The 25,514-nt window shown below is 34.2% G+C and overlaps 1 protein-coding gene across 3 annotated transcripts in view; it reads left to right on the top strand.

The window, feature by feature from the left end:
* Positions 1–25,514, top strand: part of ETV1 (ETS variant transcription factor 1) — a 93,212-nt gene that overhangs the window by 59,124 nt on the left and 8,574 nt on the right. For all 3 annotated transcript variants that reach the window (XM_081288583.1, XM_081288582.1, XM_081288584.1), the window contains 4 exons: positions 13,605–13,673; positions 15,476–15,544; positions 18,873–19,042; positions 23,997–24,098. In XM_081288583.1, the coding sequence (XP_081144709.1) occupies positions 13,605–13,673; positions 15,476–15,544; positions 18,873–19,042; positions 23,997–24,098 (410 nt within the window). The remainder of the gene's footprint in view (positions 1–13,604; positions 13,674–15,475; positions 15,545–18,872; positions 19,043–23,996; positions 24,099–25,514) is intronic.

Below are 25,514 nucleotides of genomic sequence, written 5' to 3' on the forward strand. Positions count from 1 at the left end.
TAAAAGATTCTTTTCAGCGAGGTGGTGGAACAGTGTGATCAAAGAGTTGGGAATGAAGAGGGTGAAAAAGAAATTTAGGGGCAAGAGGAAAGTTGCTGAAGTAAGAAGATGGGGAAAGTTAAGCTTATGTAGAAAAGAAATAGAAGACTACAGGGGCAAATCTATATATCTACTGCAGAAATGTTTTTACATTTTTAGTTGTTTTTATAGGCTCACTCCTGCTGCTATGAATTAGGCCTTTTGATTGGAGGCACAACACTTACCGGTGGCAAATGTTCGACCTCTTTTAATTGGAAAAATTGATGCAAATAGATGTTTGCTAGAATTACAAATAACATTATATCCATTAAAGCTCTTGGAGAAAACTACTTCATATTCCCTCTCCACACCCAGGTTTTACAGATAAATTGCAGAGGCTCATTCAAGTTAAGTAACTTACATTCAGTAATATAGTTATACCCTGAAGTGGCCCAAATACATGAAAAAAAAAATTCTGATTCTTAGTTTAGTGCACACTTCATGGTTTCTTTCTTTCTTTCTTTTTTTTTTTTTTTTTCAGGTAAACTCCTATGCCTGGAGTTGCTGAGCAAATTTATTTGTGCAGTTTTAATAATTTGTATAGCTACTGCCAAGTAATATAACTTTTTGCTTATTCTGAGCTGGGTCTCTCCAACATTTTTTTTTTTATTGGTTGTTCAAAACGTTTTTCAAAATAAGGGGGAATATTTTAGTTTGTTACATACATTATTGATCATTTATCTCAATCTGGATTTTTTTTTTTTAATTCTTAAAGGCTCTCTACATGATCCACAAATAAAGACACCTGCTTTAACACCATAAAGCGATGCCTTTTCCATTTTGGGAAGAAGTATATTTCATATTAGATGGTTCCCAAATTTTACTCTTATTGTTAGGTATTTACTGCTTCGAGGCAGGCAAATTCATAGTCTCAAATTATATAAGTGATTAAGATGCCTACTACTTTTATTTTTTAAATGTACCACAAACATTGTTAAGAATTGAGAGTATCAAAGAAGTGGCCTTTTGTAAAAATTCTTCTGTAAAAGGGTGAATAATAATTATTTAAAAGATACAAATTAATGGTCCACCTTGCTGTAATTCTTTGTGTGAACACTGGTTTATCTGGGTCTTATTTCTGAAACTGACTCTTTCTTTCTTAAAATACTTGATAGCTTGATGACTTGCAATTTAATTAGAACAGTGGGTTTCAAGCTGCTGTCAGCTGGATCCACTTTTGACAAGTAAGCTTACGAGGTACTCCAGTATCCAAAACAGATGTAAGGAAAGTTGTTTGGGAAGAACAGTGTGTGCCTTTTTCATTCTTCATTTTAGCTCCATCCATTATTCAGCAAGTATCCCAGAGACATCTTGATCACTTTAGGACTTTAACAAAGGCCAGCAGAAAAACTTTTAAATTTAAAAAATTATTATCTCTTCTAAGCTTGTATAAAAATTATGTGTAGGCAGAGAAAGGATGAAATAAATACTAAAGAGAAAGAAGTCCTAAAAAAAATTACCCCATGTTAAATATGTTAAAACTGGAATAAGTATAACTTTCATCTGTCAGAACTGACAGATTATCTGGTGTTCCCAGGGGCTTGAGCTGGCACTTTAATGAAGAGATTTAAATGCTCCTGGATTTCCAAAATGGCAAAAGAGGAAGATTTTTATATTGTAAATGTTATTCTGTTTTGCTATGTTGGTGGATACTTATCCTAATCAAATAGTAGAGGAAATAGTGAAGTCATTCTTAACGATGCCTTTAGTAAACACTGCTTGGGCTTCCCCTTACAGAGTTTATAATATGGTCATGCAGTTAGAGTTATAAGATGAAATCGTTAACAGGAGGAATAATGTGCTCATTTTCTGCATTTGTATACAAATATAAATAGATAGTGCTTCATATCTTTGGAGATGATTTGCCAGAACCTCAATCTACTGACTAAACTTGCAAAAAACTTTTTTTTTTTTAAAGGGAGAGAGAGAGGGGGAGAGAGAGAGAGAGAGAGAGAGAGAGAGAGAGAGAGAGAGAGAGAATTTTTAATATTTATTTTTAGTTCTCGGCGGACACAACATCTTTGTTGGTATGTGGTGCTGAGGATCGAACCCGGGCCGCACGCATGCCAGGCGAGCGCGCTACCGCTTGAGCCAATCCCCAGCCCGCAAAAAACTTTTTTAAAAAATAACAATTCAGAGTTCAAAATCACAGTATGCTTTATCTCTAAATTGTTACTGTTGCATTTGTTACTCTAATAGGGTAGCAATAGCTCAGAAATAACTGTTACTTTTAAAAATAATTTCTTATTATTTATAAACAGAATATATATTCTAGGGAAATTGACTCTCTACATATTTGCTACTAAATTTACTTACATCCTTTCCGAACAATTGGGACACATATAAACAGCCTAAAATATTGTTCCAGAAACACAAGGAATGCAGTGATTATAAAAGAAGTTGTTTTAAAAAATGCAAGTAAAGTTAGATGGGACACAGGATGTAGGAAGTAAAGATAACAGATATTTCTCCTGAACACCCCAGGCATCATAAACTAGCAATCTTTATTATTTCCAAAATGGAAGGCCTACCATCCATAATTTCCCCTTCTTGAACATTCACATATGACTTACAATCCAGTGATTTCATATTGAAGAAATTATTTTTTCCTATTTTAGTGATTTTTAAAACCAAATCATGGTTGCATTCTTTTTAGATAAAGTGGAGAAGGAAGTGGGACAGTATTTTCTGCTCATATTCCCTAAGAGGGGTGGGAAAGTCCCAGGTTCTTTCCAATGTTTATCTTCTCTTTTGTGCAAAGACAAATCTATCACAAGAACTCTCTTGTTCTTATAGGTAAAAGGGAAGGCCTAAAATTATAAAAAACACAGTATCTAGAACTCTTAACACCTCAAACTACTCCAAATATTGCTCCTTGACTTATGATGGATTGCATCCTGCTAAACTGAACATAAGTTGAAAATGTTTTAAGTCCATAATGCATTGTAAGTCACTAATGCAACATAGCTGAACCATGGTACACTCTAGAGTATAGGCTATTTACCCTTGTGATTGTGTGGCTGATTGGAAGCTGTGGCTTAATGCCATTGCCTAGCATCTTGTGAGAGTATTATACCATATTTCTCTAATAGAAATGATCGAAATGATAAAGTTGAACCATCATATGTTGGGGACTATCTATGCGTTAGCATAAACACTGCTCCCACTGCTCCAACCAATCTATTATGGATATTACATCGAGCCCCTAATAATTACAAGATTGTCCATGTATTAATGGTCATCCAATTTTAAACATGTTGCATAATGGAGCTTATACAGCATATTAAAGTGTTTTAAAATATGCAATATTACATTTGCAAATATTCAGATTCATGCTGTCATTTTTATTTACATATCTTTGAACCATCTTAAAAAGTAATTCCTAAAGGAATACTGGATAGTTCTTAAAGCCTTGAGGAAAATCTGTTAATTAGTAATTAATAATTTAGTGTATGTTCACTCTTCAGTAGTTGTTTGTTCTGTGTTTTGTTCTTTGAGGTAGCTTATAAACTCTCTTTTCACACTCTTGTATCAGGTATTTCAATTTGAGCTCTGAGATATGACCATAACTTTACTGTTTTACTTGACAAATGTTATAAATTCAGAGTAAGATATTAAATTGTCATAATATCATATTAAATAAATCTTTATGGGCTTAAAACAAATGAGGGGGCCACTTCCTTGTTTCTCTTTTTTGCTTCTATGAGCCTAGTAAAACTTCCTTGATCATTTGTTGAGGGATTCACAGAGGCACTGTGGACTGCAACTGTTTTCCCATGTGACTTGACGTCACTAGAAGATGGAAATGTTTTCTTTACTCCAGAGTTAAATCCCAACTTAAAGATGGCTGATAAAAGCCATTATATATTTAATTAACACTGTTCCGTCTAAGACTGACTTTTCATAAATAATTCCCATAATTGCTCATTTGTAACTTCTTTTACTCCCTAAAAACTTTATTTTCAAGCATTAACATGTTTGGTAATTTCCAGTACAGTGATGGTTATGGTTCCATGAACTTTGGCTTTTTGTACCTGGTATGTAACACTCCCAAAGGCTGAGCCTTGGCCTTATTCCATTACAAAGCATCATTTGCTTAAGGCTACATTTTCTCCTGAAACACACCAGCTTATTTTTTACCTCCTAACTCTGAAACTATTGCTTAGAGAAATTCAAGTGGAGAAACACTTGGGAATTTTAAAGAATGAGCTATTGATCCTTTAGAAAATGTTGACATCCTATCTGTTTTTCCAACATCCAAAGATAATTTTCTTTTACTCAGCCAGTGATTTGTGGACTAGTAGATCACTTAATCTTTGATATTTTTAGGTGCTTCAATTGTGAAAAGTGACAGTGAATCTTTCTGTCTTTCTAATTGATTTTGTTATTATAAAAGAGGTCATGGGTTGGCCCCCAGATTTGACTTTGCTTTTTATTGCTTGGCATGTCTTATTCATAGGAGTTTTTTTTTTTTTTATTTCTGAGTTAAAATTGCAAATCTCCCAAACCAGTACTTCAGTCTACTATATCAGTTTTTCTAAGAAATGCTTAAATATGCTCTAAATCTACAGTTACAGTAAGTGGCATTGGCTAGTGATTTGATTTGAGAATTGAGAGTACGATCTGGATTTACTCTTTATGCATTAACACAGGTCAAATGGACAGGGACTGCATTTTAAGTCAGTAATGGAAGGCTGTAGGCTGTCTTAAACCAATCATATCAGTTTTACCCATGACTGATTGATCCCTAGGGGCAGAGCCTGTAAGCATTCCTCCTACATGAATGGACTCTATAGAGCCTGGAGTTTCATTCATAAAATGGAGACTGAAAGGAAACACACACACACATGCACACATGCAGGCACGCACACACAGTCTCACTCCCTGGAATGTCCATTTATACAGAGCTGAGGGTGTAGTGTTCCATCAGCTGCTGCTTTTGCTAGTTGACTGGGAGTGAAGATTAATGCCCATTGGTCTTGCTTGCTTGTAACCCGATACCATTATGGCCTTGCCATTCCTAATGTATAGTGAATGAGAAGACAACATTCTTAAATCAGAAACATAAACAGGAACTGGTGGGTCTGAATTCCATTCAAATATGTCATTTCAGCCCCACTCTGTTTGTCTAACTTGAATTTTTCAGGCAGGAAAGGGGGAAGGGAAGGATAATCTACTTGTTAGTTGTACTAGCTTGGAAAAAGGGAATTAGAAGGGGGTGGAGTATACTTTTATAGCTCGTAATTTATAGTTTCTTTTTAAACAAAAACAACCAGGACACTTAGGCCTAGAATTGCTTACTGCCAGTGGGTGAAATGAGCACACAACAGTTTTTATAAGCAGGAGTGAGGTTTGAAATTAAATGAGACAGTTTAAGGATGCATGCTTGGATATTTCTATTTATGTGGGTTTCATGAATGTGAACAAAAAAGGGAAGAAAATGCAATTAAAAAAAACACATATCATATTTTTTGATATGTGTTTTTAGGTTTAGAATATTGTTATGAAATGTTTTATGCTTCAATACCTAAGTGAGTTAACTATTTCGTAGGTAAAAGGATGAGGGAGTTATTTTATTTCACAAGATGTTTCCATCTAGGATTTGAGTAACTTGAAATAATTTTTAAGGACTCTTTCTCAGGTTCAATAGATGCTTATTGTTTTCTGTCTGTACATGTGTGCACGTGGTATATATGAACTTCCCATTTAATTATTTCTAATGCAGTCTGGACATTTTTACAAGGGTGGGTAATTCAAAGAGCAACATGAAAAGAATCAGAAAGCAAAACAAAATTGAAAGAATGACAAGCATGTTTCATTGTGATTTATTTAATTCTTCTCTGTGACTTAGGGAAGTATTTTTGAACTCTTCGTTCTGGTGACCTTTCTGTTTAATGTACTGGTCTCTACAGTTATTGCTTCATCTGTGTGATCTGTTTTGTATTTATTCTTTGCATTGAAAAGTAAAGCCACCCACTTTGAATGACACTGAAAATGTACTAAATCCTAAGCTTGACATCTATTTACTATTTGTGTCATATGGAGCATGTCCTCAATTTCCTTATTTATAAAAAGGGGTTAATAATTCTCGTCTCTTAGTGTTTTCATAGGCTTAAATGTGGTTATGTTTGTAAAGTGTCTGGCACATATTAGGGGTTCAGGAAACAACAAAGAAATTTTTTTGGCATGAATTTATCTTGACTTCTATAGATTTTTTGAAAAGTAATGGCCCTTTAATAAGATGCCATTATTATTTCTTTTTTTTTTTGTTTTAATTTATTTTTTAGTTGTAGATAAATACAATACCTTTATTTTATTTATTTTTATGTGGTGCTGAGGATTGAACCCAGTGCCTCATACCTGCTGGGCAAGTGCTGTACCAGTGAGCCACAACTCCAGCCCTCTCTATTATTATTTCTAATAATTAAAAATACACATTCATATCTAGAGGATAAAACAAAGCAAGAAAGATTTTCTTATGCAGAAGCACTCATGTAGTGTAAGTTCAGATAGAAACTGTTTTGTTCTACTGTTTCTGACAGGAAAACAGCTGTCCTGAACTTACTGGTTGTATTCATGTTCAAAGCAAACAGAATAAATTATCTGGATGTTGTAAGGGATTCAAGGAGAGATGAAACCCAGAGGACAAAGCTGACCATGATGTGTTTGTTGCTAATTGTATGGATTCTAACAGGTGACAACTGGGGATTGAAACTCAGCATTAAATCCTCCATGTCTTCATAATTTTTTGTGATCCATTGTGACCACTAATGGCGTCCTCCCTTATGTTTTCTTTTAAACTTCTGTTAATTGTCAGATAGATACCTAATAATTACCTAGTCAAAATACTTGAATGTCATTTTAAACTCCGTCTTATTCAAACCATCACAGGCTTGTAAAACCTGTACATTTCGGAGCCTAGTAAATCAAATAAATCAATCCTGTTTGTATCTGATCCTTATTTGTATGGGAAATTTGTGATTTCATAGGTACAATTCTATACTGTTATTTGATGCTATTCAGCCTTTATGTTTCAAAAACATCTGAATTTGTTTAGCTACATTATGTATTTCTCCTTCCTTCCTTCATTTTACAAACACTATCGTGGGCAACTAAATTCTAACATTGCTCTCTACCTTCAAAGTCTATTAAGAATAGATTTAATGCACCTAGGCTGTGGTGGAGAAATAGCTCTGCAGATTTTATATTTTCTGTATTCACAGTTCACTGAAAAACCCTAAAGAGAAAGATCCCATCTAAGTGTGAGTGAGGTAATACCAAATTTATCACTCCCTTCTTAAAATCATGTCTATCTCCCCTGCCTTCTTCAAGATGGAGATATTTTGTTCACAGAGTTTTGTGACTGGTCACAAATAGGTCTCAGAAAACCTGAATGTTTGGGCTGGACTTATTTTGAAATTAATTACTTTTAGGTTTGTTCTACATCAGAGTGGTATAAAAAACAGAGTGGATATAAAAAATTCTTTGCCATTAGCATCCCTTTTTGGAAACATTATAAAATAAGAGCTTTCTTGGTTGATTATACCAAATCTAAAGTGGCACATGTGAAAGCAGAAGAAACTTGTAGTGAGGATGTTTCTGCATTTGCATTTTATCATATCTTCATAAGCTTGGTGTTATTTATGCAGAAAACTTTAAGGTTTTATGTGATCTGTGAGAGTACCAGGAAATGAGAGGAAAATAACAAACCAGTATGTACAAAGTTGAAGGGAGAAAATATTGATAAGATAATGTCATAATATTCACATTTGTTGAGTGAGATTGGTATCATTAGTTTTTTTTAAATTAATGTTTCTTGAGATAATAGATATATTTTTGGCAATTTGTTGAACAATAAAAAACAAAACTTGTTGACTCTAGGTATGTATAGAACACACACAAACCTGTAAACATACTTTTTAAAATCAAGTACATGACAGTTTCAAAGGTATGTTTTACATGACACATTTTGGTTCTTGATATAATTTTGTCTTCGAACATCATTATGCAGTGAACCAGTTTTTGTGGACTGTATTTTGTCACATAACTCTATAAGGAGTCAGTCGAGTGTATAATCAATCTATCTTTGCAGTGTACACTTACACAAAAGCAAAAACCACAGTAAAATACAACGTTGAACTTTACTTCTGTTTTCTGGGATTTCTCATTTACTTTAGGAAATTTAAAATCTTAAGTAAGTTATACACTGATTATTGCTTCAGGAATTTAATGAGAAGCATCACATGGAAGGTAGTTGTTTTCTTTTTTTTTTTCTTCCCTGTTCAGAGTTTATGATACAAAATAATCTCACTTTTGCACACTGTTTGATAACAAAGAGATTTCAGTAACCTGTGTAGAGAGATTTCAGGCATTCATGGCAAATCTTTTCTTTCTGCTGTGTCCTGATGTAGCTTTTAGAAACTTTAGGCAAATGATGCCCTGAAGGGGAATTTTCATTCTGTACAACTGGGCAGCAAATATGCAAATCAGAGGAGTGCCCAGCAGTATTACATGTGCAAATTCACAACTGCACGTTGTGGTCAAAGCTTGGGTAAGGCTTCCCAGATCGGTATTATGTTTCCCAGCACAGCTTTAAAATACAAGTCAAGAAACAGAGAAAGCAACTTTTTTTTTTTTTTTTTTTTTTTAAGGTTCGTGCCTGCATGTCTTAATTTGAACAAAAATTACTTTAATAATATTACTGAAAGTGAAGTCTAACCAAATCTGGTAGTTTGTAGTGTTCGTTTATGTTAATTCTTTTTAAACTGTACCTACATTAACCAATACATTAAAATGATGGCAGTGCTTCACTGCTTTGAATTTTTGGAGCATATTAGATCAGCTTTCATCACCATGAACTCATCTGTAACAAATTGTAGGCAGTTTAATTTCTGCAAGCTGATTTGGTCAGTACTAATGTCATGTTATAGAGCTCTTTGATCCACCAGTTTCTAACTAACTAAAAAGCCTTACATTTATTTTTCATAATTTATAAATTGAATGTAAAACTTTTTGAACCAATATTATTTAAGAACAGACATTAAGGGCTAATATTGTAAAAAAGAAATTTAAAAGATATATACTCAGGTGTTTAAAAAAATCTAATGCAGATTTGGAGGTATACTGTATAAATCATAAATTGTGAATTCTAAATCAGCATATTTTAGTGTCAAAGATTGATAGATTTGTACAGAATATTTAGGAATAACTTTAAAAAAACACACAAATCAAGCATCTTATATGATTTAAGAACAATAGTCAGTCAGATGTGGTGCTGCATGCAAGAAATCCCAGCTACCTGAGGGGCTGAGGCTTGGAAGATCACAAGTTTGAGGCCAAACCATGCAACTTAGTGAGAACCTGTTCAAAATAGACAGCAGAAAAGGCTGGGGATGTTCAGTGGTAGAGCATCCCTGGGTTCAAATAATGTGAAGACAAATATATAAATATATATATTTGCACATCAAATTTGGATAAAAACTTAGATACAAAATTATTTGGATGTAAAATTATTCTTAGTTTTAAGTGCTATTCTTTATTCTGTGTGGCTACTTGTGAGGATCACTTAAAACAGGTCCTGTTGTTAATAATAAGTTCCATGTGTCAAATTCCTACTGTGTGCAGATACTGTGGGAAGTGTTGTACCTGATTTACCCCTCAGGGTCTTCCAAAAAAACTAATATCAATATTAGTATTCCCATTTTACAGTTGAGGAGATTGGGAGTTGATGATGCCAAACAACTAACAAAATGCCATATACTGCCCTGAAATGTCAGATATGAGATTCAGAATCACATGTATTAGATGACAAAGTGCTTATTTGTAATCACTGTGCTACACTAGTGATCTTAAAATTATAATCCAGAGAGCTAAGCATGGTAGCACACCTCTGTAATCCCAGCAGTTTGGGAGGCTGAGGCAGGAGGATTGTGAGCTCAAAAGATAGCCTCAGCAATTTAGGAGGCCCTAAACAACTTAGCGAGACCCTATCGCTAAACAAAATACAAAAAAGCTCTGTGAATGTAGCTCAGTGTTAAGCATCCATGGATTTGACCCCAGTACCAAAAAAAAAAAAAAAAAAAAAAAATCCAAGAATGCACAATAGGACAGTGCAAATATGCTGTCATCTTAACATTTTGTATAGGTTAAACCACAGCTTATTATTATTATTGTTAAATTTTTCAAGTTTTGTTTCATGAAAAAACGGAAGAGAATATATATGCAGTGCCTCCATTCCCTACCACAAAACGTTTGCCTTTGAAGTGGCTGCTTAGCTAGTTTGGATCTCAGTTAAGCATTTAGCAAAAGTTAAAATATAATGCCAAACTTCGTCAGTTGGATTTTTTATTAGATAAGGTAGAAATGAAAGCAGCAGGCAATTTAATTAGCAGTAATTTTTCTGGGCAAGTCATTACTTTGATGAACTTCAGAGCAATGTTTATGGCTCCTAATTAACCATGTTAGTCATTTGATTGAATAATCACTTTGGAAATGTTTCTACAATTTGATTAGAGTCTGACCCACTCTGATAGTCATAAATTAACTGATATCACTTTAGGATAACATGACTTTAGTTACTTTATGGGAATAAGCCTCTTAGCCATATTTTTTCAGGCTTCTCTAGACCATAAAAAGGATACCGATTTAAGGATAGACTGAATTTAAACAACGCTAGCCAAGTGTCTCAATTTTAAGAGCTAGATGTTAATTTCATTTACCCTAGGGTGTAATAGCCAGTAGGAGGAATTGGTAAAAACACAATTATATTCTCATACATGTATTTTTTTCCTAAATTGTTATTCATTGCTTTTTTTTTTTTTTTAGAATTTAGATCATAAAATAGGCCTTTGGAAATATAATGATATTGGCATGAGCCTTATTATATGGTTAGCAGTTTATTATGAATTTTAAATGAGTATATTTTAAATATCATAGATGAATAGTTAGAATTTTTGAAGACTCTTACAGAGTAAATACAATGGAGAACAAATCAGCTAATTCAACAGATTCATGAGTGTTACAGTGAAATTTGGCATCTTATCTTTGATGTCATAATCCGTTCCCAGGATTATGTTAGTTTTGTATTATATTAGAACTCTTTATAAGGTGTCCATCAGCTTTGAATAGCAGGTTTCTCAATAACGTTGCATTTTCTCTCTTCCTTCTTTTCTCCCCCTGTGGGAACTCAAGACTGTATTTAGTCACACTTACTGTAATAGAATTTAGCCTATGTATTTTCCTCTAGCCACCTCCAGAGTCAACCAGCTGTTTTTACAGCCGTGTTCCAGGTGTGCAGCAGTCAGTAAAAGTATTTTGTGGCAGGGTGTCAACATTAGTACAACAAAATGCTTGCCTCGGAGCAGCTGTGGAGCTGATGGCTGTCATTAACACTGTCCCTTCCAGCCCAGCTGCTGCCAGCGACCTTATGCCTGGTAATAAATCAGAATAACATGAAAAATTAATTTGAAGTGTCATTGTTTTTAAAAAGTTGGGATAAAATGGATTGTTCCACTATTTAGCAACACAAAAGATCAACTATATTACTACCCTGTTATACATGCTGATATTGGGACACAGGGTTAACTCTGCCTTGTGTACAGTTACATGCTCTATAACACTTTATAAAAAGAAGGCATATTATAATGAAATATTTGATAATGAATTTTATAGTATTTTCAACTTGAAAGATATCAATTCCTTCATACATTTAAATGTTGTTAGTATTATGGATTGCCATCATGATGTTTTTTATCTAAACCATGTTAGATACAAATTTTTTCCATTAGCAAAATCCCTCATTGTGATTGACATTCATCAATAGACACCCCTCTCATCAGTAGACAAAGTTTTTTAAATATGTCGAATTTAAAAAATGGAACATTCCAGATCCCCCTGGAGTCAGAAAATAGTGCTATCTACTGTAACAACTTGGTGTATAGCTGGATGGTTATGAAGAGATAAGGGCCTTTGGGTTCCAATTCCTTTAAATGTTTATCATTACTTTTTCAGGGGTCATCTATTTATCACAAGTGATGGCAAAGAAGACTTTTTGTGTCAAGTAGTCCATTTTTATATGCATTTTTAAGCTTATTTTTGTACATGTTGTTAAGAAAACTTTAGTAATGCATACAGACATACAGAAGATAGAAATTACCTGAACACATGTTTATACTTTCCTGCAGAACTTGTAGTTGCTATACATTGGGTTGGGCATAGGTTTGTTGGAACTAAAACATGTAAAAATTTAGTGAATTCCTCTTTAAGAAGAAGAAAGTAAAATGGCAAATCCAAAATGAAGTACAGGACCTCAAAAGGGGCTCTTACAAAAGTGGAAGGTCCTGAGGTTCACTGCTTCACCATTGATCTACCTCTCTTTATGTGAGTGAACATCTATATTCAGAATCAAGGAACTTGGGGGAAGCTGTAATTGATTTCAGGAATCACCAGACCCAACTCTTTGCTTTATAGAAATATAGACACAAACTAGTCACAGTGGTACACACCTGTAATCCCAGAAGCTAGGGAGGCTAAGGCAGGAGGATCATGAGTTCAAAGCCAGCCTCAGCAACTGAGAGAAACCCTGTCTCTAAATAAAATAGAAAATGGGCTGGCGATGTGACTCAGCAGTTAAGCACCCCTGGGTTCAATCTCTTATAAGAGGGAGGAAGGAGGGAGGGAAGGAAGAAAAAAGGAAGGAAGGAAGGAAACATAGACACAAAATGGTTTGTAAAAATTTATGTAGCTTAATTAATAGTAAGAGAATGACTTGAATTTTAATCCATTGTCTCTAATGTATACTTATTTCCTTTCTCCCATTTCTAAACTATTAGACAATTTAAATTTGGAGCCATCATTATGACCCAGGTGTACCCATTACTCAAGTTTATTTTCTCAGGAATTAAATGCCGTAGTCATGTAGGCAAAGCTTCACGCTTAGGGTAATACGTATTTGCTATGAAGTTGCTCTATCTCTGTTTTAGATTCTTAGTGGCTTTTAGTTTGATCTATATTCTTAAGATGAAAAAGCCAGTCAATAGCAATAGCAATCATCTTAAAAGTTTTAAGAAATTTAACTGTTTCATTTTTTCATACTTATTTCTACCTTGTGTTCATGAAATAAACTATGGGCAAACCATTTGTTGATTTCTGCTTTGCATATAAGCAGCCAGGAGATACATAAATTTATTATATAAGTATCCCCAAAACAAACTCAGGATACTATTTGAAGAACATTATTACCTTCATGTGGAGATGCTGTTAGAACTGAACCTGATCAAGTTTGATTTTGGTAAACTTCAAATTTATGAGCCTGTCCTGTTCCAGAGAATCAGTGTTCACCATGATATACTCATTCTTCCGTTTTGTTTGTGGGCCCCACTGGAAATGTTGACCACGGGTTGACAGGTTCTTCTCATGGGGACTTGTGCCAGTTTCTGTAACTTTCTGTTTGTCTGCACCCTGTCCACTGACAGCAGTGTCCTTTCAGCTTCAGACCCAGCTTTGACCAATGCTGTTTCCTCTTTCAGAAGTGCCTAGCTGCCACTCCATTTACATGAGGCAAGAAGGCTTCCTGGCTCATCCCAGCAGAACAGAAGGTAAGTCCTTACATACTTTAAATTCTGTGTTAATATTGTTAAAAATAATTGGACATTCCAAATATGGGATCATTTAATGAACCATTTATATGCTTTTAGAAAACTCGTTCATGCTCCCTAAACCATTATTTTAAAACTTTATATTTTTAAAGTAAAAGGAAGTTTTTCGGGTCATGATACCTTGTGTTTGGTTGTTAACGTGAGTCATGTACATAGAAACAGCTGAAAAGTGCATTTCTGTGTTCATTTTTTGCAACAACCACATTCTTTTGAGCTAGAACTTGTGCTTTATAGATCAGCTCACCTTACTGCACTGCAATCTACTGAAATGATCTTTGAGTAATATTCAAGTTTGCTTTTACAGACTTAAGTCATGGGTCTGTTTCTTGATAAAACATGTAGTTTTAACAATCCTGGATTTTACACAGTTAGATAAGTAATTGTTAAGAATGGGATTTCACATAAGAGGCCTAGAGGAGTTTTTATTGCAGCTGTATTTTGTGGTAACCATGGTGGGAAAGTTTTGCTCTAACAGACTTTGACATCTGCAAAGTAGTAGATAAAAGTGATTCCATCTGGCTATCAACCCCACTAAAGGATTTCTGGAAATATGTGAATATTTCTTGACCTAAACACTGTTTCTTCAGTAAAACCTAGATGCATCCTTTTACATGAGATCTATTATTGGTTATTTTACTTGGATGATATTAATGGAGGATTAAAGGATAGAATAAAATGGTAAATCCAAAATATTTGAGACCCAGTTTTGCACAAATGCAATGTCATTATCATTGCTGATATTACTAGTATGTAACAACCAAAGAGATTAATACACTTGAGAAAAAAAAACTATAAACTATGTGAAATTTCTTTCTTCTTTTTAAATTTTTATTATTTATTTATTTATTTATGTGTGTGTGTGTGTGTGTGTGTACTGGGATTGAACCCAGGGGCACTTTATTACAGAGCTGCATCACCCAGTTCTTTTTACTTTTAATCTTGAGACATGGGTCTTGCTAAATTGCTGAGACTGGCCTGGAACTTGCAATCCTCCTGCCTCAGTCTCCTCAGTCTTTGGGATTACAAGCCTGAGCCACCATGTACCACCATGCCCAGCTGAAATTTGTTCCTGGTAATTAAAGGCAACAACAATTGGATTAAGAACCACAGTCCAGAATATTTGGAAGAGAAAAAATGATTATGGGAAGCTGGAATTTATTTTGAAATTTCTCTGTGGACTAAGTTATGTTACAGCAAAAAAAAAAAAAAAAAAAGAAAGAAAGAAAGTCCCCCCAACTATCTTGGCTATTAAAGATGAGATTACCTACCTAGATACTTCCACAAGAAAGTAGGATTGTGAAATAAATATGTTCCAGAACAACAGAGTATTAATGCAAAGTAAATGCCAGTAATTCACTTTGATTTCACTCTCTTCTCATTGAATAAGGAAACTAAAAGAAACTAAAAATGACTTGATACATTGTAAATCCTAGGTTTGCCAATATTTGGGTGACAATTAACTTACATGTGACCACGAGCTAGGCGCCATTCTAAACTTGTATACCTTAAATCATATAATCCTCACAACAACTCTATAAGGTGGTAGATAGATGGTATTACTGTATTTCCGTTATATAGAGTAGAATCTGAGTCAAAGAATCTAAATAAATTTGTCCAGGGCCACAGAGCCGAAAAGTCATAGAATCATTTTCTACCACAATTTTTGTGCTAATGATTATATTTTAAAGTACTAACCAGCTCAATTTGTATCATGAATAAATGTCTCCCATTTCCCCCCACAGGCTGTATGTTTGAAAAGGGTCCCAGGCAGTTTTATGATGACACCTGTGTTGTGCCAGAGAAATTTGATGGTAGGTTTTTCACTGTGCTTCAAATTTTGATTTTTTTTTTTTTGCGAGAGGGATTGAAGAGATCACCTTTCCTTCTGAAAATAGTTGACATCACTACTTAAAGATTTCTATGCACTTCATTTATCATGTACTCAATTCTAATTAAACATAACTTATTACAAATTCTCTCTTTCTTCTACCCATTAAGAACCTTTTTTTTTTCTTTTTTCTATGAGGCAGTCCATTTTGGGAGATATAGCCAACGAACATCATGCTTGCGGAGTATGTGTAGAGTAAGAAGGGTCTTTCCATTGCCCTACTGAGCACATTCAGCTTGTTATTTGAGATTTATTGAAAGCTGATCCTGTAATTAACAAAGCAGGGCAGAAAGCATGCTACTGTGGATGCACTGAGAACTTAATGCAAACCCTCCTCTCTTATTGTTCATGAAAAGATGCATTATGGAAGACAGAAACAACATAACTGCCCATTTAGTTAGTGATTGTTAGCTCCCCCTCCCCATTTTTTTTCCAAGGAAGATGCACATTACTAATGTAGCATTGCTTTGTAATTGCTTAAAAGGGAGTTAGGAAAGCATCTTTTTAAAAATCACTCACTACTGCAATGGAAAGGTCCCAGATATTATAAGAAAGTGTCAAGTTAGATAGAATCTTCTTTTCTTGACAAGGTGGCAAAAGTTGGCATTTATGAGGAAGCTTGGGTAAATAGTGAACAGTTAATTCATTTAGTGGTTCTTCAGAGTGGTCTCCATATTTCCTGCTTTGATTGTTAAACAGGAAACAAGCAGGGGCCCTCTGATTAGCTGATTGCACAAACTTTGGGGATCATGGCTATAATGACTTGGGAGCTCTCAGAGTTTTTAATTGTCATTATTTAAACAGCAAAGTACATGCTCAGATTGCTTTTCAATCTCTAATTAGTTACTTGAAGTCTATGTTCCCAAGCTTTTGCTATTCATTCTTTTATACCATTCAGAAGGGATGGTGAGTCTTGGGAAAATACACTTCCTTTACCTCCTTTAAATTGTTAGATTTATTCCAAAGTCACTTTGGGGGTCACTTTTTTGGCTTTATTCTGTAATAGATACATTAAGCCTCGTTTCATATGTGAGAACTGGCTATTTAACACCATTAGAAGAACATCACAATTCTTAACATATAGCCTTTTCTTTCAGGCGAAGCTTAAAGCTTTTAGTTGTAGGAATGACCTTTGTCAGTTTCTTTTGTTTGTGGTGAGCTTCATATTTTAAGTCATGTTAAAATTAGTAAGAATACGTGAGGAGGAAAACTATCTTAAAGCTATGGACAAGATTATGTTATAGTTTTACAGGCCCAAATTACACTGATGTTTAGGGAACTGGCTGTCTTGATTATTGATTCCCTTTGACTTTTAAATATTCTTCAATTTTATACTAAGAAAACATTGTTGAAAGATAGTATTTGCCATGTAATGGAGAACAAGAAGAAAGAAAAACAAGGGATTATTGTTTCATTGTACATGGTCAGTGCAATCAGTCACATTTATAGGCAGAAATGCTATAGAAACAATAAAAATGTAACAGTGTTTCATTCTATGTGCATAATTGTTTAGTTACCCTCATGAAAATTTTTTATAAATCTCATAATAAAAAACTAAGATAAATAAAACTGTCTTTGAAGCCAATATAAAGATACACTCCTGTATTATCTAGTTTAGAACAAAACAACATAATGATTTTTTAGCAATTAGGAACTGAATAACTTTGCATTTTGGTGTGCAAATCTTTTAAGAGTTATATTTCTCTCCACAGACCCCCCCCCAAAAAAATTAGAAAGCTTATGATTTGGTCTGTTTTAAAATTCACACTAGTGTCAATAGATCCACTTGAGTGTATCCTGTCTGACTTGTTTCTTTAGTGGAGAAGAAAACTTCATGCATTAACAATGATATACTCATTTGACTGTACACACTCAGTCCCCATTGTGACCAATTCCACATATTTTGAGACAATTGACTGGAGATAGCAGTAAATAATCAATGGTTGTGACACTAGGTGTTTTGCTTTGTTAAGCCAAGATAAATGACCAGATTTATAGAATAAGCATTACAATGCTAAATAACCTTCATTGTTATTTACTAGATTTTTATACTATATATGAATGCCAAATGAATCTAAAATAAACAAATCTTGCTTAAAAATAGTTTTTTTCCACAGAAATATCTGATGTGCATATTTTTAAATTGGCAAATTCATATGAATGAAATACAAATAAGAGTTAAAGAAATATGAGAGAGAATTTTTATTTGTTGCCAGGTAAGAAAGTGATAATTTCTCTATGAAGGTATATGAAGGTGTGGAAGAAAGATGGTATGATGAGAATCTAGTATGCTATGAATTACCCAGGAGAGTTTTCTAATTTATATAAAGTGCACATTACTTAACTCAGAGTTTATGAGTCTATTACATTTGCTTTGAAATATGTGCATTAAAATTTTCAATAGTTTGTCATGCATAGGTCAATAAGGTATTTGCAAATTATAGTTTGCACAATTTAATTTGTACAAATAAAATGCCCTGAGCTTAAAATTGATTACTCCCTCTTCAATGTTGCTTAGAGAAGTGAGTAATATCATTAACAAAGAAGCAAATAAGTATGATTAGGTACTATGGTAATTATTATTGTTGTTGTTACTATATTTGCTTGTAGTGCTGGGGAATGAACTCAGGGCTGCACACAAGTTTGCTAGGCAAACTTTCTATGGCTGAAATACATCCCACTCCCTTATATCATGTTTTTATTTTTTATTTTTATTTATTTATTTTTAGTCATACATGACAGTAGAATGCATTTTGATATATAATACATACATGGAATGTACATACATCAATCATATTGTCTATTCTATTCTGCTGCCCTTTCTATCCTCCCTACTCCTCCCCTCCTCTCCCATCCTCTCTCTATCCAATCTAATGTGACACCTTTTATTTTTCTTTTTCTCATTACAACATCATATATGTATTCTGTATAATAATGTATATCATGGTGTTTAGAGAAACCAATGAAAAAAAAGTTATACAAAACTTTTGTAAGCAAATGACATCCATGGATTTTTTCCTGCACCTTTTTACAATATTTTTGACGTGAATATATTACATATAGTTCTCTGTAAGTTTGTACAGATTGCAGATTTAGTCAACCATTTAATTATTTTAAATCTTTATTTAAGGGTAACATTATATTTCACAAAGTGGCTGTGTTTAGCCATTTTCTTCATTGGTTTAATAAAAAGTTTACATAAATAGCATAATATTGATGCTAATGATGAACCTTTAAAATTTTTAATTTAGGGGATATCAAACAAGAGCCAGGGATGTATCGGGAAGGACCCACGTACCAACGGCGAGGATCACTTCAGCTCTGGCAGTTTTTGGTAGCTCTTCTGGACGACCCTTCAAATTCTCATTTCATTGCCTGGACTGGTAGAGGCATGGAATTTAAGCTGATTGAGCCTGAAGAGGTTGGTTTAGTAAATTTTATTTAGGAGAATAAGATGTGCTATGATGTAAAGGAGCTGATATATTTGATTAATATGCTAAACATGTAGTTTTAAAACTCTGGCTACCTTTTGAATTAGACAGTGGGACAAAAAAAGAATAATGTCAACATTTAAAATTTACTAATTTATTCTATAATCTTTCCATTGTAATACTGTCCTACAGAATGTTGAAGAAAATCAAACAGAACACCATTAGCATGGCTCTTTATTCAGGAAGGCCAAACTGGAGAAGTCTCTAAAAGAGCATTTAATTTGGGGAAGGAGGTAGGAGGTTTCATGGTCCTTAGGAAAGAAGGGAGATGTCTGCTGAGGCACAACTAATTTTGTAGATAGAGGAATTGTTCTTTTGAATTAGCAGTCATTATTTGGACAATCTGGATTTTATCAAGAGGTTTGGAGAGGAGCATTTAAGGACCAAAGTCATGCATAAGGTGGAGGTGAAAAACAGCTAGGGGGTGGGGAGAGACATCCAATGCCACAATATACAGTGGAAAATTCACAGACTTAAGAGTGTTTTACAAGACACAGGCTTGGTAGAGACATTGTTTCCTTTTGAATGTTAGTGATATCTGTTTCAAGTCATCTGGACTGTGTAGACTCCATTGGAAAGTAGGGATAAACTTTAAAATATTGCTATAGTATACAAGGGATTATTAAAATGAGACATTCTGGATAGAGATAATATACATATATGGAACACACTTTCAACCAAGTATTCAACTGTCTCTCAATCCTGCCTCCTTACCTTGCAATGCACACACAAATCAAGTATTTTCATAAAGAATCACAAATGAAGTAATTCCATGAAGAGCTCCTAAAATTAAAATTTTCTTTCCCCCAGGACTTAGTTTAGGTGTATAAGTCTACTGTAGTTACTATAACATAATCCATCGATAACACTTTGGACCTCCAGGGAAAGGTGACTGACTATTCAATGAAATTTTTGTCTTATTAAAATGCTTTCTCTGTTATTTTAAAAATTGACTTTAGTTAATATCAGCCAAGAAAACCATGGAAGATTTTTGGCTGACATGCCTGTGACTGATTATATTGGCTACTGAATCTAAACACCTCAGCAAAGCTGAAAAATTTAGTAAGAGTTGAAAATTTTTGGAACCCAAAGTGATTTGTTTAGACACTGGATATCCACAACCTGGCTACTGGGCCCATATATCTTAAATGTTCTGGGTTTATTATTTGATATATTGAACATAATCAAATAATATGCCCTCTTTTGATGTTCAGAAGACAAAATTACATAACTTATTAAGAGATGATTTATTGCAAGAGTGTATTTTAAAAACTATGAAATAAGAGGAGCTCGTTAGTACGATTGTATCCTCTGATTTACATCAACACACCAGTTGTACTAGAGGTTCGATTTTTGCAGTATCTCCCTTGCCTCACACCAAACACACACACACACACACACACACACACACATACAGAGAGAGAGAGAAAGAGAGAGAGAGAGAGAGAGAGAGAGAGAAAGGGTGCAGTAGCAGAAACTGAAAATGCCCCTTATTTAGAGTGGAATAAGTGTTTGGGTGTTTAAATTTTGGAGTCTGTCTAAAGCTCAATTTGGCTGTCAAAGAAAATTAGTTTTTCTGTAGATGTACTTAAATGATGTAAGTGAAAGAACCACAAAAATGTGAAGCAGTAACAAATTGAGACTAGAAATGCTTAACAAAGTAATTTGAAAGCCCTCTAACATGATGGGAGAGTGTGCTCTTCTCTTCATGGAAGATGCTAATAATCGCTGTAAGACTTGATTCATGCAGCAACTGAGCATATCCAACAGGGATTTGTAGTAGTTAAACAGTTATTTCCCTCCACCTGTGATTAAAATAAACTGAGCAGAAATAGGACTTTTTTATTTTTGTCATGTATTTGTTAAGATAAGGGACATTACTGAATTATGTCAGTAATTCTTGATCCACTCAGAAGCATAAACATTCTGCAAGTGATTAAGTTCATTATATAACAACTATTGATCTTTCTGATGTTTGAGTTTGAATAAGTGGTAGATATGACCAGATGACCATTAAGTTCCATCAAATTCTGAGGTTCTGTGATTTTTTTTTTTAACACAGAGAAGGAATATAGTTACATCTGTTATGGACTATAAACGGACATTTCAACAACTTTTCTGTAGCAGACTCATAAAGTTAAAAAAAAAGGACTGGGTAATTCAGAGCCAGTATACCATTTACAAATGGTAACTAACTCAATGGGAAATTGTGCAATAAGTACTGAATATTTCCTAAGGCTTTTGTTCAAAATGAAGTGAATCTCATTTCTGATTGCTGCATTGCTTACTGTTGGAATTGCTTCCATCAGGCAATGACTGTGATGCCTTGTTAAAATTTTTTCTTTGTAACAGGTTTCTGAAATTTCTGTAGCCTCTGCCCTTACATGGCAGCTCTGTGTACATGTCTGCACAACTCAGGAAAGGTGTCTCCAAAACCATTGACTTGTGGCTTCTGTTTTCTTTACATTTCATCTAGATCTGTGCTGATTATCTGCACAGATAACTTTAGCAAATTCATAATCTTTAATATCTCTTTTTGAGATATTTGAGATATTATTTTCAAGTTAATCAGTAATCCTAGAGAAATGTTCCAGGAAAAAGTATTGCAATAATTAGTAAGGCATCTATGAGACTCAGTGTCAAAGTCTTTTTATAATAGGCAAGGTTGTTGAGCACCAGGATGTCTGATAGCTGGGACCCCATTGTGATTTCCATGTATATATACACAGGCAGGTCTTTTTAAAAAAGTTAACTAATACTTGTTCTATTACATTATCCTGTTTAATTTGTGGAAAAATAAGGAGGAATGCCATTGTGCCACAGTTTGCTCTCCCCACTAACACCCTAAGTTTCTATTTGAATGAGTGTTATAAGGAAGTCTTGAAAGTGTTGCTTCCACCTCCCACTCCATGTTGACAATTGTGCCTTAGCTTCAGGTGGTGTTGGATACCATGCATGGCACTGGAAGGTCACAGGTGGAGACTGGGTGGACTTCCTTAGCTTATGGGTGGTCTACCTGGCCTAGGAATTTTTGTGTTTTCTGTTAATTTTAAGCTTCTTTCTTGTCTGAATCTCATAGGCTTATTTTTTTTTTTTGCCTCATTCCCCTAAGCTTTGTGAAGAAATGTCACTAAAACAAGTCTAAGAATGCCTTGTAGTTTTCTTAAATATGGACTAGTACCCACAGTGATGAGAATTACCAGGTCTCATAAGAATCAAACTCTGTAAAGATGGAATACTCTTTTGTGGTATTAAGAAAATCATATTTATCTCCCCAGAGATCTCCAGAATGTCCTCTTGAACTTTGTTGTGGATATTTTATTTTCCAGGTGAATCCTGGTGAGGTTTTAGAAAAGAATCATTTATAAATGAATAATTATTCCTCAATTGTTCTTTAATTTAAAGGGATAAGCATTTATTTTCACATCTCCTCAAAGTTTGCATGCTGTTCAGCTGCCATGTCTATTAAAGATTCACTGATGACTATTGTGAAGTTTTTAAAAGATATTTTATTTAGATAATACTTTCATTTCTTAACACCACTTTCCCCCCACACCATTTCAGTATTGCTCAGAACCTTAACATTAAAATAAAGTTTATTTCTAGAAAACTAAGATATATCTGCCACTGTTATTGGCAGCTTGGGTATGTAATCTTGTCCCTGTGATATCATATCTCTCTACCCTGAAAAAGTATACTGATTCATGTGGCTAAAGTACATCTTCATTGAGAGCATACAAACAGCAGAGAGAAAAAATAGCAAGGATGGGTATTAAAAAAAAAAAAAAAGAAAGAAAAAGAAACCCTGGAAAAGGTTGTTGCTAATGAAGTGGAGACAGACCGAATGATCTCTTGGAAAAGCTATTTTAGTATATATGACGTAGCAACAACTCGGAATTTCATGGAAACGAAGGAACACACTAAACCTGTTAGATAATGCTCTCTTGGGGTTGCCTAGGTTTGCATGGCAGCTGCAGTTTTTGCTCAGACTAATAAAAGTGGAAATGAGTGAGAACACTTTAGCTGGGGAAGGGAAAGCAGGCTACACAGTATTCTGTATAAGGCCTCCGCTCGCCCAGCCTAGTAGTAAGGTTAGGGAGGTGTGTACATTGAGAAAGGAGGTGTGTTTTTAAAGCTCTTTGAAGAATTCTGCCAAAGTCACATGTTTAAAAGCTCTCAGAAATTTTAGTAAACAATAAGGCGAACATTCTGCTTTAAAGATATTTGTTTGTGGACTCATGCATGATGACCTTTTCCACTTCCTTCTTATTTTTAGCATCCAACTATGTATGACTGCTTGATTCTCCTGTTTGGTTTTGGATGCAATTTTATTATGATGCTGCTTCAGGCAATAAAAATTATTTGTAGTTCGGTTTATTAATTTGTATATTTCTCCTTCTGCTATATACATTGCCCACTTGTTTATTCTTTTACATAGAGTTATGCAGGATATATTTTTTCTTTGGTTTATCATAATTTCAATAAAACACCTTTACAAAGAGATCATTAAAGCAGCTTTTAATCTATAGTTTGGTTTGAAAAACTAAGAAAGAAAAAAAATAGTGTATCTCAGAATGGAAAACTTGCCTCATTTTGGTGAATTGCAGTCTGTTCATTCTGTTGTAAACACATTCCCTTATTTCCATTTAATTTTGTATCCAAAACAATAGTGACAAAGAATTCTATTGTGATGTTTCAGAATGATCACTGCATGCCTGGTTTAAAAAGCAAACCAGGGGACAGGAAATTCAGATCACGATAGCTTTTGCTACTCGTATCTTTGATTTGAACAAGTTTGGGTGGGTTTAGAAGTAGTTAATTACCTAATTTTTGTGAACCTTTACTAGTCCTTAACACTATAATGTAATTTTGTTCTGGTGGCAGGTGGCCCGGCGTTGGGGCATTCAGAAAAACAGGCCAGCTATGAACTATGATAAACTTAGCCGCTCACTTCGCTATTATTATGAGAAGGGAATCATGCAAAAGGTGAGCAGCTAATACAGCATTAAAATTCATTGAAATGTTGCACATTAATCTGCATGTCATACTTTAAAAGCCACATATCATTGCATTGCTGAAGCAAGGTTTTCACTCATTCTAACAAATGCTTAGCTCTTGGTTTTGGTATTCTAAGCCTTTCTGTTTATAAATTCATGGACATTACATACAAATGTGTAATAATATTATATATAAAGTAATAGGCTTTCTGGAAGTTTCCACTTTCCTACACAGAGTAAAAAGAAAAGTTATTTCAGTATTGATGCTGCATCTGTAACTCTCCAGAAGAAGTTGTTATTCTGTAGCTTTCTCCACAACTTTGTGTTTTTGAAATGTTTGTTTATAAATTCCAATGCAAATAAAGATTCTTAGGCTAATGAATTCTTTCTTTTTTCCCCCTTTTTAAAAAATGTTCTGATTCTTAAACATTCAGATATTTCTTATACTCATTAGGAAAAATACTTTTTCTTCTGGCTGATATCTTGCCTGGCTTTGTCACCTAATAGCCTATTATGATAAACTACTTATTCTCGGTCTTACTTGGTTGGTAGAACAAAGTTTAATATATGTCGTTTTATCCCAAATGAGCTTCCTTTAATATTTGAAAGTAACTTAAAAATACAGTAGAGATAAGTGAATCATACAATAAAATATAAAATCTTTGAAGGAAGCAATGAATAAAGATTAAACATTCAGATATTTGTTATGATGTCCTTCTGCCTTGTATTTGTATTCAAATCTAATTGCCTTGTTGACGATGATTTATTCATTGTGGACATTTCTGTTTTACAATTTATTCTTTGTTTATTTGGGAGACAAACATAGTTACATGTTATAGATTGTGGCATATTTTTATGGCATCATAGTTGTGCCAAGAAAAACTAGCAGTTGCTGCATAAAACTTAATAGAGGGCAGTAGGACTATTGAGTTTTCTGTAACACAGGGAATTGGTGCTCTGGAATTTGCCATCTCAGAAGTTAGAACTTTTAAAATCCTTATAAGATAAAGTTGAATTGGATTTTCAATTCTCCGTATTTCCTGAATCTTACCTTCAAAATATGTGACTGTTTGCTGTCTCCACACCCCCCACCCCGCCTCCATACTCAGTTTGTAACCCTATCCTTTCACATACATCTTATTCTTCATTTTCATTCCCCTCCTCTTCATATGGGAGCTCAGTACCAGTCCATCACAGTTTCCCTGGGCAGCACTACAAAGTAGTGAAGGAAAGTGCAGGCACATTTAGGTTTCAATGCTAGGGTCACTTTCTTGAACAGATTCTTTTACTAAATGGTGATGTTCTTACATCATTAAAGTTGTCATGATTATTAAATAAAAAGTACTTGAGATACTTTGCATGGCACCTGGCATAATTAAAGCCTCTATAAAATGATAGATGCCTA

This window comes from Spermophilus citellus (genome assembly GCF_964194105.1).
Source record: "Spermophilus citellus genome assembly, chromosome: 3".
NCBI classification, from domain to species: domain Eukaryota; kingdom Metazoa; phylum Chordata; class Mammalia; order Rodentia; family Sciuridae; genus Spermophilus; species Spermophilus citellus.